This window comes from Amphiura filiformis, chromosome 20 (assembly GCF_039555335.1).
Source record: "Amphiura filiformis chromosome 20, Afil_fr2py, whole genome shotgun sequence".
NCBI classification, from domain to species: domain Eukaryota; kingdom Metazoa; phylum Echinodermata; class Ophiuroidea; order Amphilepidida; family Amphiuridae; genus Amphiura; species Amphiura filiformis.
In genome coordinates, this window is record NC_092647.1 from 39567419 (window position 1) to 39586125 (window position 18707).

An 18707-nucleotide genomic window follows, 5' to 3' on the forward strand; every position below is an offset into this window, starting at 1 on the left:
TATCATTATATTTCACATTTGTATCATTGATATTCGTCAAATCTGTGTTCAATTTCGTCTCGTGGGGCGATAGCTACTGAATCGTAAAAGCAAATTAGTCTTTTGTCATTCATTTTAAGACATTTGTCATTTATATTCGTCAGGTGTTAAATGGATGTATAATTATGACTATTTAAAAGGACAGTGTTCGTTTTAGTTTATGTTGAAGATCTTATATTCTTAGAATTCTTATGATCATAAAATTGTATAAGAAAATGAAAGAAAACACACAAAAATCATAAGAATTTTATAAAGAAAAAAGTAACGTTAAAGAAAAACAAAACAAATTTAAATTTACAAGTCATCTGAAGGAATATACTGTGGGAATTTCCAAGCTAACAGGGGCATGTCACATGACCCAAATCATCAAAAATATACAGAACTTTAAAACTGCAAGTGCTACAATAAATTAACATGCTGTTTAAATTAAGTCGTCTTACATGTTTACCATGAATTTTCTTACCGGGAGGTTCGCCTTTGCACATCTTCATTAAGGCTTTGTTCAATGTGTTTTTGTTATTTGATATTTTTGATATTTAAGGGATCTGGAATGAGCGTTTCGACAGTATTTGTTGTGGGACATGAGAGCTCATCAGACATATCGAATTGCATTCTGAATAAGAAGAATGTCTTTCTGATATCAAATATTTTCATTTTCACGATATAATACAAATTTTATGACTAATTATTAAAATTTGATATTTTTCACATTTTTGATATACAACAGTCCTCGAAGTAAATTTTATAAATCTAATGATATATTCTTAAAGTGTATGTAGCTGGGAGGAAAAGCCGACGAGCAGTTGAAAATTTTGACCTTTCATATTGAAGATATGGATTTTTTCCCCCAAAGACCTCATTTTTTTAGGTGTTTTGGGGAAAATCCATATCTTCAATACGAAAGGTCAAAATAATTATTGTCAATTGATCGTCGGCTTTTCATCCCACCTACATACACTTTAAGTACATATCATTTGTAAAGCTTACTTCGAGTACTGTTAAATATCAAAAATATCAATTTTAATCATTTGCCATAAAATGTGTATTACATTGCGAATTTCAAAAATCAAAATTATTTGATATCAGAAGAACATTCTTCGTATTCAGAATGCAATTCGATATGTCTGATGTGCTCTAATGTCCCACAATAAATACTGTCCAAACGCTCATACCCCATCCCTTAACAGTCTTCGAACTAAACTTTATAAATCTAATGATATAAACTTTAAGTGTATGTAGCTGGGAGGAAAAACCGACCATCACCTACAAATCTCTGACTTTTCGTAAGTAAGTTTACATAGGCAAGTCGTGGTAAATATTTAGTTCGTACGAGTACTCACCTGATGTGCAATTTCATGAGATACTATCGTAGCAACCCGTTCTTTTACATACACAGAATTTTTATTAGGATTGTATATCATGGCGCTTTCATGATACACGATAAGACCCCAATTCTCCATAGCTAGAGCGATAAAATTAGGCACTGCTACCATATCTAAAATACAAACATAATATAGATGGGTGTGTAAATATTCTTGTCTGTTTGGGGGGATATTGAAAACCAAGCAATATGTGGTGTGATCAAACAAAATCAGAAAGTCGGCCATATTCAATTTTCAGTTTCTGTAAACAGCATTTGCACAGCTACATTTTGCAGTAAACCACATTGAATTTACACGACTAGTTCAGATGATATGAGCAGTTAATAAGGGGGTACTACACCCCTGGCTAATTTTGTGCCTATTTTTGCATTTTTCTCAAAAATTATAGCGCATTGGTGACAAGTAAGATATGTATATTATAGGGGCAAGTACTGCAAATACTGCACTAAAAATTCAACAACTCAAGGCAAGTAGTTACTGATTTATTGATCAAATACTGGTTTTCCCTAATTTTTGACTGTAACTCCACAACTGTTGTCTATGCTGAAATAAAATTTCCAATGCAGTAGTTGTAGTCCTTGCCCCTATAATATACATATCTTACTTATCACCAATGCGCTATAATTTGTGAGAAAAATGCTAAAACAGGCAAAAAATTTGGCAGTGGTGTAGTACCCCCTTAAAGAGTTTCCAAAATAATAGCAAAGAAAAGGAAATACTAGTTTCTTTGTTTGGCTATGTCTCAAAATTAATATTTCAGACTTCCGACTGATTTTGCTTGATAACATCACATACTTTGTTATTTGATTTGTTCTGGTTTAATGACAACCTCGTATGAACAGTGGCGTAGCCAGGGCCAGCGGCCGGGGCGGGGTGGAAATGTCTCCTCCCCCTCTCCCCAAAGATTGCAAAGATTAAAAGATTAAAAATGAGGCGTACACCCATTTTCTCGAGTGTGACTGTGAGGCTGTACAAGTGATTTGAAGGATGAAATTTGATTTATTTGGTTCAACTTTAGAAACATTGCACAATTGGGCGAGCGGCAGAAAGTACTCAGAAGTTTGAATGGCCTCCTGGAACAAATGAAATAAAAATTACTCTACACAAAGAAAATGAATACCATGGATTAATCAATATTGTTACCGAAATAAACACAATCCCATTGGCATTTTACACAATTTAAACGATGTTTACACCTCTTGTAACCGAAATAAACACGATCTCATTTGCATCCCCAGTCAACCAATTCAAAGATGTATGCTCTCATGTCGAGAACATGTGCAATTGCATGTTTGTGGTAGATATATTATGCATGGAAGGTATTTGTTTTAGAAAATAAGTATATTTAGATTTGTCAATCAGAAAATTGAGTCAACACATCTTGACATCTTCTCGTTCAGGTGGATATGTCTCTGAAATTGTTTTGATGATTTTAATGTGAATTTTGTGTAATCTGAAAATATTCGTCTTTGCACCAAAAGGCTAAATGCTGTCGCTTTTCTTTTAGATATATAGAAAATAGACAGAAAAGGGTCATTGAACTTTGCACAGAGGGTCAAGTTCAAAATTACTCAAACCTGACAATTTGTCAAGGTCAAATTGATTCAATAGAATTCAACTGCTGTTGTCGACTTTGATGTGTTATTAACGTAACGAAACATACATAGTGATTTATCAGGGAAAGACCAATAACTTTGGACCATTTTCAACAAAATCAGAGCTTTTTTCAAATTTGCTCCCTATGATGACAATATCGGGCATATGACGTCACGATGTTATCTTTTTGATCATATCTCCATAACTGTACATAAATCAAAATATACCTTATGACTAGAGGTACACATTGCTTGTATTTTTCGAGCAATTTTGAACTTGACCTCTATGTAAAATTCAATGACCTTTTCCCACCAAATAAGGGTGCTGTTAAAATGCCTCCAAAGCCTATAATGAGCAGCGCTATGTGTACCGTATCTCTGCCAAATACAGCAAATTTAACATGATTAGCACGATTGTTACGGGAATTTATTGGACTTCTAATCCCATTTGCATTTTCCACAATTCATACGATGTTTACACCTCTTGTAACCGAAATAAACTCGATCTCATTTGCATCACCCCAATCAGCCAATTCAAAGATGTATATATGCTTCCAGGTCGACATGTGCCACAGCGCACCTAAAGTGCATGCTGGCAATTGTATATTCGTGGTAGATACATTATGCATGGTTAGGTATTTTTTTTGAAAACAAATATATTTGAATTTGTCAATCAGAAAATTGAGTCAACATATCTTGACATCTTTTCATGTCTGAAAGTGTTTTGATGATTTTATGTGAATGTTGTGATATCAATCTGATAATATTCGTCTTTGCACTACAAGTTAAATGTTGTCGCTTTTCGGAAAATGGCCTTTTGTCTAAAGGAGTGACATCGTATCTTAAATTCTAGAGTATATATTTGTGATTTGACAAGCAAAATCAGTCAGAAGTCTTAAATATTAATTTCCAGATATAGACAAACAAAGGAAAACACTCTTTTATGGTCCAACTATTCATATCTTTGGAACTAAATGTTAAATTTCAATTGGATTTTCTTTCAAATACTCTATACAATCATATCGAAAACTGAAAATTGGATATGCCCGACTTCAGACTGATTTTGCTTGATCACACCGCACTTGTTGTTGATAGCTATGGTGTTTTATATTGAGTCCTTGCAAGGATGCTGATAAAAAAAGGCTAGTCGATACAAATAAAAACAATCGGCTATTATTTAAAGGACAAAAGTCTATTGCGAAATTTTATTTTTAACCTTGGAATACCGCGCCATGAGCAAAAGCTTATGATGTTTCATTTCTTTCAAACCCTGGAAATATTTATGGAGACTTCATACATATAAATAAGTTTATTAGAAAACACGGATCACTTACAAGTATTTTTGTGGTACTTTAGGGGGTATATTATCCCTCAGAATCTCACATTTGAAAAAAAAAAGAGCTTCCTCCTTTCCTCGAGCACTGTTGCAAACGACTGAAGGTTACTGACAATGCTCATTTTACATTGAAAATAAACCCCTCCCTCATCAGTTCATGAAAACCCTTTGAACGAGAACTAAAACATTAATTTTATATGGCCTTATATTACTAGGTTATGGAGGCATTTTAACAGTACCCCTATTCTAGTAGAAAAAGGTCATTGAACTCTGCACAGAGGATAAAGTTCAAAATTAATCAGACCTGTTCAAAACTAACACCATCGCGATCCGCTGGTAAAAAGGTATACTTTGACTTTTCCATGATGTATGGTTATGGAGTTATGGGCAAACGAGTAACATTGTGACGTCATATGTCCAATTTTTCCTCCGCTGGGGGCGAAAATGAAATTTGCTCTGATTTTGATGAAACTGGTCTCAAATTGTTTATCTTGTTGCAAGAAATCGGGGAAAGAACTCAATAGGTATTATCGATTTTGATGTGTTACTGAGGTCATCCAAACATCCTACATAGCACACATTATTATTTTGCGACCATTTTCAACAAAATCGGTGCATTTTTTAATTTTGCTCCATGTGGTGCCAAAATTAGACCTATGAAGTCACGATGTTACCTTTTTGCTCTTAACTCCATAACCGTACATTGTAGATAGGACCCATTATACTTTTTCTGAATTATTATGACTAGTGGAACACATTGCTTGTGTTTTAAAGGTCATATATATTGCTCGGACAATGAAAATGACTCTTTTTTTTGAGAAAATATGACGTTAAAATATTGATATTCCGCAAAAACCAACTTAAGCGACGAGTTCTTTCGAACGAGACAGATTTTACCTAGAAAAAAGTTCACGTCATGAAATGACTGTGACTGCTTTGCGAGAAGGGACTATAAACATCTCAATGCACAGAACGTATACTGTTGTTGTTCACAGAAAAAAAAATCTGAATTTAGTATTACAAATTTAATGGTTTTTAAACATATGGATAAAATCAGCCGCTTCTTTTTTATATATTAGTAAATTGTGATATTACAATTCATATGTATATCAATATCATGACAAATATTTGGGTTAAAAAATAAAAAAATTATTTGAGCTTAGAATTTCAGCGTGATCAATCTGCGACTAGCATATAAACCGTGTTAAGTCCACAAACTCATGTATCTGATTTCCCTATGCGATATTGCAATGCTATAGTTATTATAGTTTCAGTTGCATGAAATATTACAAAGCAAACGCATAGTAACAATACTGTGCGAGGATTTGTTTCCGAAATGAGAACAATAGTCTGCATATTGTTATGCAGCATTGTTATTGTAAATAATAGTACAACTCATTGTTGCTAATGTCAAACTTGTCAAAGTGATTGTGATTGTGTCAAACAAGTAAATGAGAGCATGATATAGTGTCCGCTTCATTTACTTACGTCATAATCCTGCTGCTGAAAATTGAGTTCGCTTCAAACGGAGGAAGAACACGTACAAGCCCGAACTTTACCCACACAATTTCTCTTTTTTTCAGGAAAAATACGCATAAAAAAATGGCAACGAGTGTCAACTTGTAATGGAATAATTATTCTCTTCGAATAGAGATAAACTTGTTTTTGCAATAGATCTGCCCCTTTAAAGAATTTTAACTTGAGCTCTGTGTAAAAGTTCAACTTCCTTTTCTCATCAAATAAAGGTGCTGTTGAAATGCCTCTATAGCCTATAATTACTCTATCTCTGCCAAATACAGCAAATTTAGCATGATTAGCACGATTATTACGGGAATTAATTAGACTATAAGCAATTAATCAATGGACAATAAATAAAGCCGGTCTCAATTACATTTCATACACTTCATAAAAGATGTATACATCTATTGTCACCGAAATACACCCAATCTATTTGCATTTACCACAATTCATAAAATGATTGTTCACAATGTTACCTCAACATAACTGATGCACAGTCATTAACCTTTCAATTGACTTCAGCTCCTTTTTCTAGGTTAAATTAATCTCAGGATTTTATTCTAGGATCAAGGACAATAAAATTCAATATGCCTATAATTTCCGTGTCTCCACACAAAATTGCTACGGGTAGTTATACTATAAATTGCATTTACATTTCCATGTTTCAGTTCGTAGGATTTATTGCAGCGATACGTAATATTGCGAACATGTTTTTTTAACATATGGGTGTATGAAGTAGAAAAAAGTATAAATATATAAATCAAGAATATCACAAGTTAGACACGTTCTCAATAACCACAAGTAAATTACACTTTATTCAATTAAGTCGAAGGCGCAATCCGTGACTTAACGGTGTGACAAAAACTATAAAAGGAAACTACCAGTTACCTTGCTTCTCTAGAGGGAAAGCGATTTCAAAGTACGACTCAAAAAACGTGGTCTGTTTAACAGCACTTTCCAGCGCATACTTTGCGTAATTGATGTCTTGCGGTTTGGACCAGACTCGAATCTATAAAAGGAACAATAAAGATTATATATAAGGATGAGATAGTTCAATGACATGAACTTTAAACTCTCTAAGGTGTTTATATCTTATGTCTGGCTTATGTGTAGCTGTAAGACAAGTTAAAGGTTATGTTGCAATCTAAGGCAATCTGGTCCACATGTAAGAAATGAGTGATATTTTCCTGCAAGGCATTGGCAATGCTGGTAAATCGATATTCTAATCACCTGTGTTTGTTTTTTTACATAGTTTTTACATATCGTGGTTGAGAGATGAAATGACGGACACACATGCACTAAAAGGTACACCCCACACCATCACCCCCCCCCACACACACACACCCCCCCCTACACACCCCACACCCCACCGTGGCACCGCCCCCCCCCCCAACACACACACACACACACCGGACTTATTTCAAGGTATACTCTTAATTCTTTATACTTAACTGGTTAACCAGTACACGGAAAGTCAACGTTATAAAATGGTTCCTTAACCCTAGAACTACTGAGCCATACTTTGTAACACGAACTACGAAGAGGGGGCTTATTGCGACTCCCCTTGATTTTCAATTATAAACGTCATAATTATACCATTATATCTGGTACTAATGTATAGCTACGGGTTTCCTCTATCCAGTGATTTATCAAAAATAAGTACAAACATTCCCCACATAATGTCTCACCCGCACAATGACACTCCCCACACCATTCACGCGCAACACTCATCTAAATTACATATCCATACATCTACATCTGCTTCACATCCACACCAGCAACACGTAATGCAACAAACAAAAACATAAGTTTGATACTAAAAGAATTACTAATTTCAATTTGAAGTATACTATTTTTGTAAATAAAATACACCAAAAAGGAACAAAATAAGTATAAACACGTACCAAGGTACCAGTCTCAGTAGTTGCATTTAAAGAAACAAAATGGTTGACAGTAAAGGCCAGTAAGTAGGTCGACATCTTTGGAGTAGTCTTAAATACGGTCTCCTTCCACCCACTCATGCTTTCCCCGAGGTCCGTAATACTAAGCTCAATCCCATTGGATAAGGCAGTCATGTCGGATCGATGACGTATAGTGACTTCAAATTCAGCTTTGAATTCAGGCTCGTCAAAACAAGGTGTGACTGAACGGGCTGCTGTTGGCTGCATTGTAGTGACACCACCCCACCTATGCTTGGGATTGGTATAGGACATAATATCAGACAGATACATTACATTATATTATTTAATTTAAATGTTTGACAAACATGGAGATACATAACCATACATGGCGTCTCTGAAAGAACTATACCGTCAAAAAAGTATTTTAATGCCATAACAAAACACAATGGAAAAATGTATGTTATTGCGCGATAAAGCGACTACTATGCATAATTTTAATTTTGAAATTTGATCCCTCCATTCTGGAATTATAACAAATCACTTCTAATGTTTAATGTCTAGCCCCTGTATTTAACCATTGCTTAGTACATTGAATATACAGTGCTTGATACTTCAGATACCGACTTCTGTATTGAATCCTTTGATAGGATTCAAAATAAATTGTTACATTTTGAGAAAAAAAATCAATTTTCGAAATTCAAACAGTGTATGAAAGCTGTCTTATTATACAATAATTGCAAATATTTTTCTCATTCTTTACATTCTTGAACACTTGAAAATGTTCCTGCAATCTTGTTAGTTCTTAACCTTTTTGGACCATGCAGGATTTGGAGAGTAAAGGTATTGTGTTTAGCCGCTGTTGTGTATCTATCGTCTCATATAATACGGGCGACATCATTATGTTTGGGGAAAGACAGCTCGGCTTCACCGAGTTCTACTTAAAATAATGATGTCGCCCGTGTCCTATGAGACGATAGATGCACAACAGCGGCTAAACACAATACCTTTATTCTCCTAGTCCTGTATGGTCCAAAACTTTTAAGTACTAAAAAAATCCTACGATGCAGTTCTTCAGAGACATCCTGTATTAGAATAGTTTTAAATTATCCGTGGGTTTACGGTAAGCTTAAATGTTTCAGTATTATAGGAGTCGGCATAATAATATAGTTAAGATAGATGTTTTGACTATAATATTAGAGCCATTAAAGAGACAGAAAAAGTTTTTTTCTTATTTGGAAATTAAGGTAAGGTTTCACCATATAGGCTGTTAATTATATAATTAAGAAGTTCACATCAGAAGAATTCCTAATTTAATAAAAGTTTTATGATCAGGTTATCACTGACCGCAGGTAATTGTATCCACTGTGCCCTTCGCCTTTATAAAGAAGTTCATTAATAAGACATTGTTATTAATAAAATTTGTATTTGAATTACAAATTGTCCGATTGAAACAAAGGCGCATATACCTTTGTATAATTTTAGTTCGTATAATACTGATTCCTTTCTTGAGAGGGCTCGGTTGTCACTTTTAGTCATTTCAATAACATCAATATTCGGTTTTTTTTAAATATTTATATCTGTTGATTATTAGGTGTATTTTGCAATAAAGATTAGATGAGTATTATAGAAGGAGTATATTTGACTATCGAGCTACAGAAGCGAAGCGGTCGAGACTAGAACCACGTGGCCAGTTTCTCTTTGCGAATAAGAGCCACAATATTCTTTCCATGAAGTCACCGAACTTACAATAATTACATTAATTTGATCTCAATCCGTCTCTACAACATGTTTGAATAAAACCCACATACTTCCTAAGGGACCGTTTAATGTTTATGCCAGGGGGGAATTTGAACCATTAGGGGAAATATCACGTTTTAAATGGAGAAAAAGGACCAAACAAAGGGAAATCCAAATATTTTGAGCAGACGCGAGGGGGCGCACATTTTTTGGTAGAATTTTTGTCAAAATTCCTACCCCCGTAGTGAAAAATATTGAACGGTCCCTAAATATAACGTATCCACAATCATTGCTTTTGTGTTTGAAATGCAAAATTGGACAGTTGTTTCAGAACCTTTATTTTGGTGTTCGTAATACCTGCATCTTTAAAAAATAATTTTATAACACTACGAATGACTAAGCGATGCACTTCTCTATAAACCTCTCTTCATATTAATAAAGTTGTTTTACATCATGACATTTACGTTTGGCCTACTTTCAAACCCCGAGTAATTCTCAATCGAATTTCCATTTAAGTAATAACAACATTACATGAGTAAAATATAATTTACAAAGGTCAAAATATAGAAATGTAAGACATAGAGAGGAGGGAGAGAAAAATGGAGAGATAGAGAATCGAGAGAGATATTGTAGGGCGTATACTTACCGTTTTTCACCATTTTCATCTCGAAACATTGTTTTATAAAATCCAAGAGGTTGCTCTTGCAAAATTCCAACATACTCTATATTAATGATGTAACGAGCCCCAACTATAAGACTTTGTATGAGATCAATCTTTAAAAATTCAAACTCCGGGTCCTCATCATAAGAGCCGACTAAATTAATATCATCCATCTGGCTGCTATACACCGTTAACTCTGTAATATTAATAGAGTCGATATGTAGTATAATTTGGCTGATGCTCTCTTTGCACTCAGTAGCAATATTAACTTTCCCGTCGAATGTGAACAGTTGTTGATCGTCCGTAATATCATCTGGATAAAAATAAGGCGTTATTGTAAGATTGTATCTTAAAGGTAGTATAGATCTTTGAAGTCGACCTTCCCATGGTCCTCTAATAGGTTCTTTAACCATTCCATCTGAACTCCATTCTGAAGTAACAGCTGTAGGAAATACTGACTCCGAACCGTCCCGGTATCTACTAGTCACGGATGCGGTTTTTAATCTCGGTTGGTAGGTGGGTGGTATGTCATTTGTAATACAATGACGCTTCGGTAAAAATAAGTCAAAACTGCAACTAGAACAAGAATAACTAAGACAATCAAAACGGCAATGAATACGTGAATTAGATGACAATGAACCCGTGCTTTCTTCTCATTGTTGTTGTTACTTTTCACAATAACATCGTCTTCAATCGTTAAACTTCCTCTTTCTTTATCCGCCATGACTGGTGCACTGATTGTTGTAGCTCTGTGTGTCCTATAGGAATATCCTATACAAAACAAAACATATCGAATTTAAATTGGATAATCACGGTCGTTGTCTAGGCAAACAAATACAAGCACATATTCAAGCTCATTCTGTATGTAAGCACTGTACAAAGCCAAGGAGATTTGTCGCTATTATCATGATCACAGCAGTATTCCCTAATGCTGGTACAGATTTTCTTTCCAATTTATTGTGATACGTTAATGATAAAAACACATGGCTTATCAAGTTGGATTTTTATCCAATGTATTCGACGCCCTATTGAACGGCACGATTGTTTTCAAATGGTTTGAATTTTAATATTAGAATACACGATGCTAAATTGGGTCGATTTAATCGACCATTTGCTCATTACCCACAAAACATAGCGCCAGGATTGAAATTACGTCACTGTTATCACCTGCTGCGATACATAAACATCATGCGCATGCCCGATATTGGTTGTTATATTTGTTTACATTCTAGTACGATGCATTATGGGATTTGGGTAAACGGTCCGTTGAGTGTGTCGTTACAGGTGTTAATGTTAACCAGCTGAGCGTATTATTAATTGCCCCTAACGTATGCCCCTAACGCGTACGCTTGGTTTCATTTATGATTAGTGCTATGATGGAGCGAGCACGTTATAAACATCTCAAAGAAAGTAACCAACCCCCCTTAAATAATGGCCATTATTTTAAAAAGGGCTGTTGCATTACAAATCTGTAAAATGCGTTGGAAGCAGAATTTATTTCTGCGCATTTTGACACCTCATTTGATACGATAGCCCAGAAAACAATAAAACAACGGTCAATTCAATGTAGTGCGATCTAGACTTACATACAAATTTTTACAATACAAAAACACTCAGATATCATTACACAGATTTCCTTCCATTACACTGAATACAAAATCAAAACAATTAACTGCAACTTTCAAATCTTGGGTTACATTGTTTAAAATGTACGCTCTGACGTATTTAGTCATTGCTGCAAATGAGGTGTCAAAATGTGCAGAAGTAAATTCTGCTTCCAACGCATTGTACAGATTTGTTATACAATCACCCGTTTTTGAATAATGGTCATTATTTAAGGGGGGTTAGTTACTTTTTTTGGGATGTTTATATTATTGGTGGTCATCATTATGATGGACAAGGGCGTACAATGATGAAAATTTTCAGCTGATAAAGATAGAACTGTGATTCTAGCAATGTTTAGCTAACATTGCAAAGTTAATTGGAATATCCATTGTGCGTTTTTCCTGACTCTGTGGCAACATTTATGATAAAGTATGTACACATTTACCACTAACACTACAAGGCGCTTTAAAGACAAGTAAAAAATATTCTCTCATAAAAGAAATACTTTAACATAACTCATTTTCTTTACTTTTTCTACGCGCATTGTAAAAACAAAGCCATTATCACATTTTGCCTAACTAACCCAAATATGCTAAAACGTTTTCCTTTGAACAAATATGACATTGTGCAAGTTAAGATAGCACCTGTTTTGGATAAACCTGCCAGGCAAAGTTATATTAGATATGTATTTGTTACTTAAGGGTGAAATCAAATTTTAAATTATTCATGTTTTGCTCTCTTTAACGTCACAATTTTTATGAATATGATGCAATAAATGATTCAAAAAGTATTTAAGCGACGAGAGAAGAGACGCCCTGCGCATGGTGCGAAATACCATTTCTTATTTCCACAATAAATACATAATTGATTGAGTTTTATAATCATTTGTAAATCTTATCAAAACATACAATTTTGCTATAAAATAATGCGGATTATCACTTTTTTGTAAGTAATAAGTTATGCAGACATTCATCAATCATTTCCGTGTTTGATAAGTAATGTAGAATACGGGTGCTATGTAGATTTTAATTTGAAACCGGAGCAGTGTTTTAGTTGATTTTGCTAACATCTGTCTTTTTAGTTCTCAGTATGTTAGTTGATTGTGCTAACATCTCTGTCTTTTTAGTTCTCAGTATTTTAGTTGATTGTGCTAACATCTCTGTCTTTTTAGTTCTCAGTGTTTTAGTTGATTGTGCTAACATCTCTGTCTTTTTAGTTCTCAGTGTTTTAGTTGATTGTGCTAACATCTCTGTCTTTTTAGTTCTCAGTGTTTTAGTTGATTGTGCTAACATCTCTGTCTTTTTAGTTCTCAGTATTTTAGTTGATTGTGCTAACATCTCTGTCTTTTTAGTTCTCAGTGTTTTAGTTGATTGTGCTAACATCTCTGTCTTTTTAGTTCTCAGTATTTTAGCTGATTGTGCTAACATCTCTGTCTTTTTAGTTCTCAGTGTTTTAGTTGATTTTGCTAACATCTCTGTCTTTTTAGTTCTCAGTGTTTTAGTTGATTGTGCTAACATCTCTGTCTTTTTAGTTCTCAGTGTTTTAGTTGATTGTGCTAACATCTCTGTCTTTTTAGTTCTCAGTGTTTTAGTTGATTGTGCTAACATCTCTGTCTTTTTAGTTCTCAGTATTTTAGCTGATTGTGCTAACATCTCTGTCTTTTTAGTTCTCAGTGTTTTAGTTGATTGTGCTAACATCTCTGTCTTTTTAGTTCTCAGTATTTTAGTTGATTGTGCTAACATCTCTGTCTTTTTAGTTCTCAGTATTTTAGCTGATTGTGCTAACATCTCTGTCTTTTTAGTTCTCAGTATTTTAGTTGATTGTGCTAACATCTCTGTCTTTTTAGTTCTCAGTATTTTAGTTGATTGTGCTAACATCTCTGTCTTTTTAGTTCTCAGTATTTTAGTTGATTGTGCTAACATCTCTGTCTTTTTAGTTCTCAGTATTTTAGTTGATTGTGCTAACATCTCTGTCTTTTTAGTTCTCAGTATTTTAGCTGATTGTGCTAACATCTCTGTCTTTTTAGTTCTCAGTATTTTAGTTGATTGTGTTAACATCTCTGTCTTTTTAGTTCTCAGTATTTTAGTTGATTGTGCTAACATCTCTGTCTTTTTAGTTCGCAGTAGTTTAGTTGATTGTGCTAACATCTCTGTCTTGAGCAACTACAGTGCTTCCCAGATAAAGTCGGCCTTTTCAAAACGAGAAGTTCATCACGCTTTACTTTTATTATTATTATTATTATTATTATTATTATTATTATTATTATTATTATCATTATTACTATATCTAAGTGTCTCAATATTTTAGTTGATTGTGCTAACATCTCTGTCTTTTTAGTTCTCAGTATTTTAGTTGATTGTGCTAACATCTCTGTCTTTTTAGTTCTCAGTATTTTAGCTGATTGTGCTAACATCTCTGTCTTTTTAGTTCTCAGTATTTTAGTTGATTGTGCTAACATCTCTGTCTTTTTAGTTCTCAGTATTTTAGTTGATTGTGCTAACATCTCTGTCTTTTTAGTTCGCAGTAGTTTAGTTGATTGTGCTAACATCTCTGTCTTGAGCAACTACAGTGCTTCCCAGATAAAGTCGGCCTTTTCAAAACGAGAAGTTCATCACGCTTTACTTTTATTATTATTATTATTATTATTATTATTATTATTATTATTATTATCATTATTACTATATCTAAGTGTCCTATGGGAATATCCTACACAAAACAAAGCAGATCGAATTTAAATTGGATAATCACGGTCGTTGTCTAGGCAAACAAATACAAGCACATATTCAAGCTCATTCTGTATGTAAGCACTGTACAAAGCCAAGGAGATTTGTCGCTATTATCATGATCACAGCAGTATTCCCTAATGCTGAAAGTTGAAGTTTCTTTCCAATTTATTGTGATATAATAATGTTAAAAACATATGGCTATATCATGTTGGATATCTTATCAAGTTGGGTTGGTGTATACGACACGCCCTATTGAATGGCATGACTGTTTTCGGGCTGTTTTTAAATGGTTATGAATTTGAATATTGAAATACACGATGTTAAATTACCCACAAAACATAGCGCCGGGAATTAAACTACTTCTTGGCTATCGCCGATGCATAAACACCATGCGCATGTCCAATGTTGGTTGTTTTTGTATTGTTTTAATTCCAGTACGATGTATTATGGGATTTAGGTAAATGGTCAGTTGAGGCTCTCGCTACAGGTGTTAATGTTACCCAGCTGAGCTAATTTTTGCCCATAATGTATGCCCCTAACGCGTACGCCTGATTACATTTATGATCGGTACCATGATAGAGCGAGTACATTAGAGTATTGCTGATTATAATTATGATGAGTGAGGATGTATAAAGATGATGATGATTATGATCATACTAATGATGATGATGATGAAGATCCAAAGCCCTGACTCTGTGGCAACGCTTATGATAAATTATGTTCACATTTACCATTAACATTACAAGGCGCCTCAGAGACAAATGAAATAAAAAATCTCTCAAAAACATGAAAAGTACTTTTACATGACTCTTGACTCAATTGTTTGTACTTTTTTCTGCGCTCATTGTAAAATACCACGTCATTGTGTTTTCCCACCACAATTTATGTCATAATACATTTTTACCTAAATAACCGAAATATCATGCTAAAACGTTCCCTTTAAAAAATATGACATTGTGCAAGTTAAAATAGCACCTGTTTTGGATAAACCTGCCAGGCAAAGTTATATTAGATATGTATTTGGTACTTTAGGGTGAAATCATGTTTTAAATTATTCACGTTTTGCTCTCTTTAACGTCGCAATCTTTATGAATATGATGTAATAAATGATTGAAAAGTAGAAAGAGACGAGAGACAAAATGAAGCGACGCCCTTCGCAAGGTTCCAAATACCATTTATGCTTTCTCACCAAATACATAATTGATTGAATGTAATAATCATTTGTAAATTTTATCAAAACATACAATTTTGCTGTAAATGTAAATTATCGGTTTGATGTAAGTAATATGCAGATAGTCATCAATCAGTTCCGTTTTCGGTAAGTAATGTAAAAGACAGGTGCGGTGTAGATTTTTAATTTGAAACCAGATATATCCTAAATCAGTATTCTAGTTGATTGTGCTAACATCTCTGTCTTGAGTAACTACAACGCTTCCCAAATAAAATCGGCCTTTTAAAAGTGAGGTATGATTAAAGTCCCATTCAGTGAGTCCAGCGAAAGTATAAAACAAATAAAATTTTGGAGAAAACCCTTAAAAGTGGATAAATCGTTAAAATTGTCATTGGGCGTTTCTAAAATGAAAATTTTGGGCAAATAAACAAGGAAACAGCATTATTACCAAAGTTGAAACCCCATTGAAATACATGTAAAATGACTAATTTTGTCTCTCATACACAGCTTTCGGCTGAACTAGGCTATGTTAGCACATCAAAGACAATGACAAAGGTACCAAAATCTGAATTTTGATGATATTTACGCAAATCACTGAATGGGCCTTTAAGGTATGGGTAAATCTATTTCAATACTAAAGGCCGATGTGCTGATCTCGTTTTACTTTGGGGTTGGCTAAAAGTCTACCCGCGGTTGTTTAATAGCATGTAAACCTACGTAATTTTTAAGAAAAGGTGAACAGTGATGGCGCTATTTGTCTTAAATCGTGTGTTCATCTTTACAAGTGGTAAACACTGGTATTGATGGCATCAAAACATCAGAAAACAAATAACAAATCCAACGAAATTTACAAAAACGTTTATCATGAAATGTTAGGAATAATTAATGTTATTTGGCTAAATTAGATTTAAAATATATGTAAATAGCGCCCTAAATTTGCACACAAATATACAGTTGATAGAATAAAAAATAGCCCCCAAAAAGCAGAAAGGAATGAATAAATTGTCAAGTTGTAAAAGAAACGAAAATCTGTGTTAAAAAAGAGCTGGAAATGTATGTACATAATAGTGTGATATTTGTTGGTATTGACCAGGTCTAAAATTGAATATTATAATTATTATAATGTTTTGTTAGAAAATTTAATAAATGATTACATCAAACAGCCGTGTACCAGCGGCTAATTAACCCAAGAACTACGAAGGGGGGGGGTCTACCACCTCCTTAAGATTCTTTATCTCTCATAAAAGAATTGCACGCGCTTTCGCCCAAACGACCTTAGCTAATCGTATATCCATCCTTTGCGCTCATTTTAATGATAACCTATTTAACCCGGCATCTTACCCGGGGGTAGGACCGGCCGTCAAAGATGACCATAGAGGGGCGGATGGGGGGAGGGGGTGGTGAAGCCCACCATTTTTTTATACAGTTAAGTTAATGATTTTCACTTCGCTCTTGTAAAATTCGTCCAAGAGCTACTGACGTTTTACTTGTATAGTCATTTCCTTTTATATTGAAGAGATAATTCGGTGAAAATTGCAGTTTTAACCGAAAATCAATTTTGCCTATACGTTTGTACATAGCCACAATTTCACAAATTTACATGTCCTGAGATCAAAAAATGTCCCATGTCATTTTGATCTATAATTTATATCAGTAGCACTCATAAATACCCTAACAATATCTTAATCCAAAAGTGCTTTTTTTCTGATTTTTTTTTTCGGAACACTTTGTATTTAGAACAAATCCATGACGTGAGGTGCAAACTCAATCAGGTTTTAAAATTGAATGAATGTTGTCCCGGCCGGGCAGGCCGTGTTTGCCTTGCCAAGCAGTTATGAATTAAATATTGAGGATTCAACTATTAACCTGGAGTACATGGAGAACATAAAAGCTAACATTGGGTTCTGAATTCATGCCTCGAAGTGTCTAAAATTATTTACGATGATTAAAATTTTAGCGTTGAAGACATATCCAACGTCAAAGTTCTTTATATATAAATGATGTAAAAGACAGCAGGTGAAGGACCGCAAAAATGACTGTGCTAAACGGTTTTTAAGTAGAATGCACAGAATAATTTGCATAATTAAGGAAGTTGACATTATTGTATAAGTACTCTTGATGTTTCCGTGTGTTTATGACTGTGTTCTCGTGAATTGCAGCATGAATAACACAATTTTATAGTCACGGTCATGTTTCATTCATCTGATGCATTGATTATTGATCAATCGCACTCATTATTAAATCGTTTCCTATCAATATATCTTCCTGGTATTATCATCAATATCATTATCAAGACATAATGTGACAAGAAACAAAAGACTACTTACATTTTAATCACCTGCCTATAGGATGCTCTTCGAGTTTTGAATTCCTTTAATCATTACAAGCGTACCAACTCACCATAACTCCTAGACCGAGTGGTGGCTGAAGCAATAACTGAATAGATGACAAAAATCACCAGCCGATATTCTAATTACATGCATCTATGGTTCAATATCGGCTACCCGACGTATGCGAGTTTCTGTGTAGATATTTTGTGTCGAACCATTCCATACAAAATGTGTAGATTTATAATATGTAAATTACAGCTTTTGCTGAATTATGATCCATTTAGGTAACTCATCCGCTGCGAATAATAGTAAAGCAATCACGTGTAAACAAACGCGGAATATCGTACTCTGTTCTTGTATCTCATTATTAGTTCTCATTGTTATTCTCAGTATGGCAGTCTTAATCACTAGATGGAAAACATATGTAACATGTACCATATACACTTTACCGACCATGATCAATTAATGAAGGAGAAATCTCACGAGGTTTAATTTGAAATTGAAATTAGGTAAAGTCAGGTCGATAGCAAAAGCAAGCCTTATAGACGCTAGACTGGATTATTGTTATCTTAAAGCATGGTTTGAGGAAATATTTTATTAAGGGAGTGCACATTCAACGAGGCATGTTCTAGGCAAGGTATGTTGTTTATGCTATACTTGTTTAATTAAAATATGGGTTTATTTACAATAGACATTTTTGTATGAT

The 18707-nt window shown here is 34.1% G+C and overlaps 1 protein-coding gene across 1 annotated transcript in view; it reads right to left on the reverse strand.

Moving 5' to 3' along the window:
* The window catches only part of LOC140142893 (aminopeptidase N-like), a 36118-nt gene extending 17777 nt beyond the window's left edge, over positions 1 to 18341 (reverse strand). Inside the window, exons 1-5 of the mRNA XM_072164916.1 lie at positions 17999 to 18341; positions 10155 to 10940; positions 7775 to 8057; positions 6759 to 6879; positions 1380 to 1534 (exon numbers count right to left, since the gene is read on the reverse strand). Of these exons, the coding sequence (XP_072021017.1) occupies positions 1380 to 1534; positions 6759 to 6879; positions 7775 to 8057; positions 10155 to 10582 (987 nt within the window). The 5' untranslated portion in view covers positions 10583 to 10940; positions 17999 to 18341. The remainder of the gene's footprint in view (positions 1 to 1379; positions 1535 to 6758; positions 6880 to 7774; positions 8058 to 10154; positions 10941 to 17998) is intronic.
* Between the last annotated feature and the right edge of the window lie 366 nt (positions 18342 to 18707).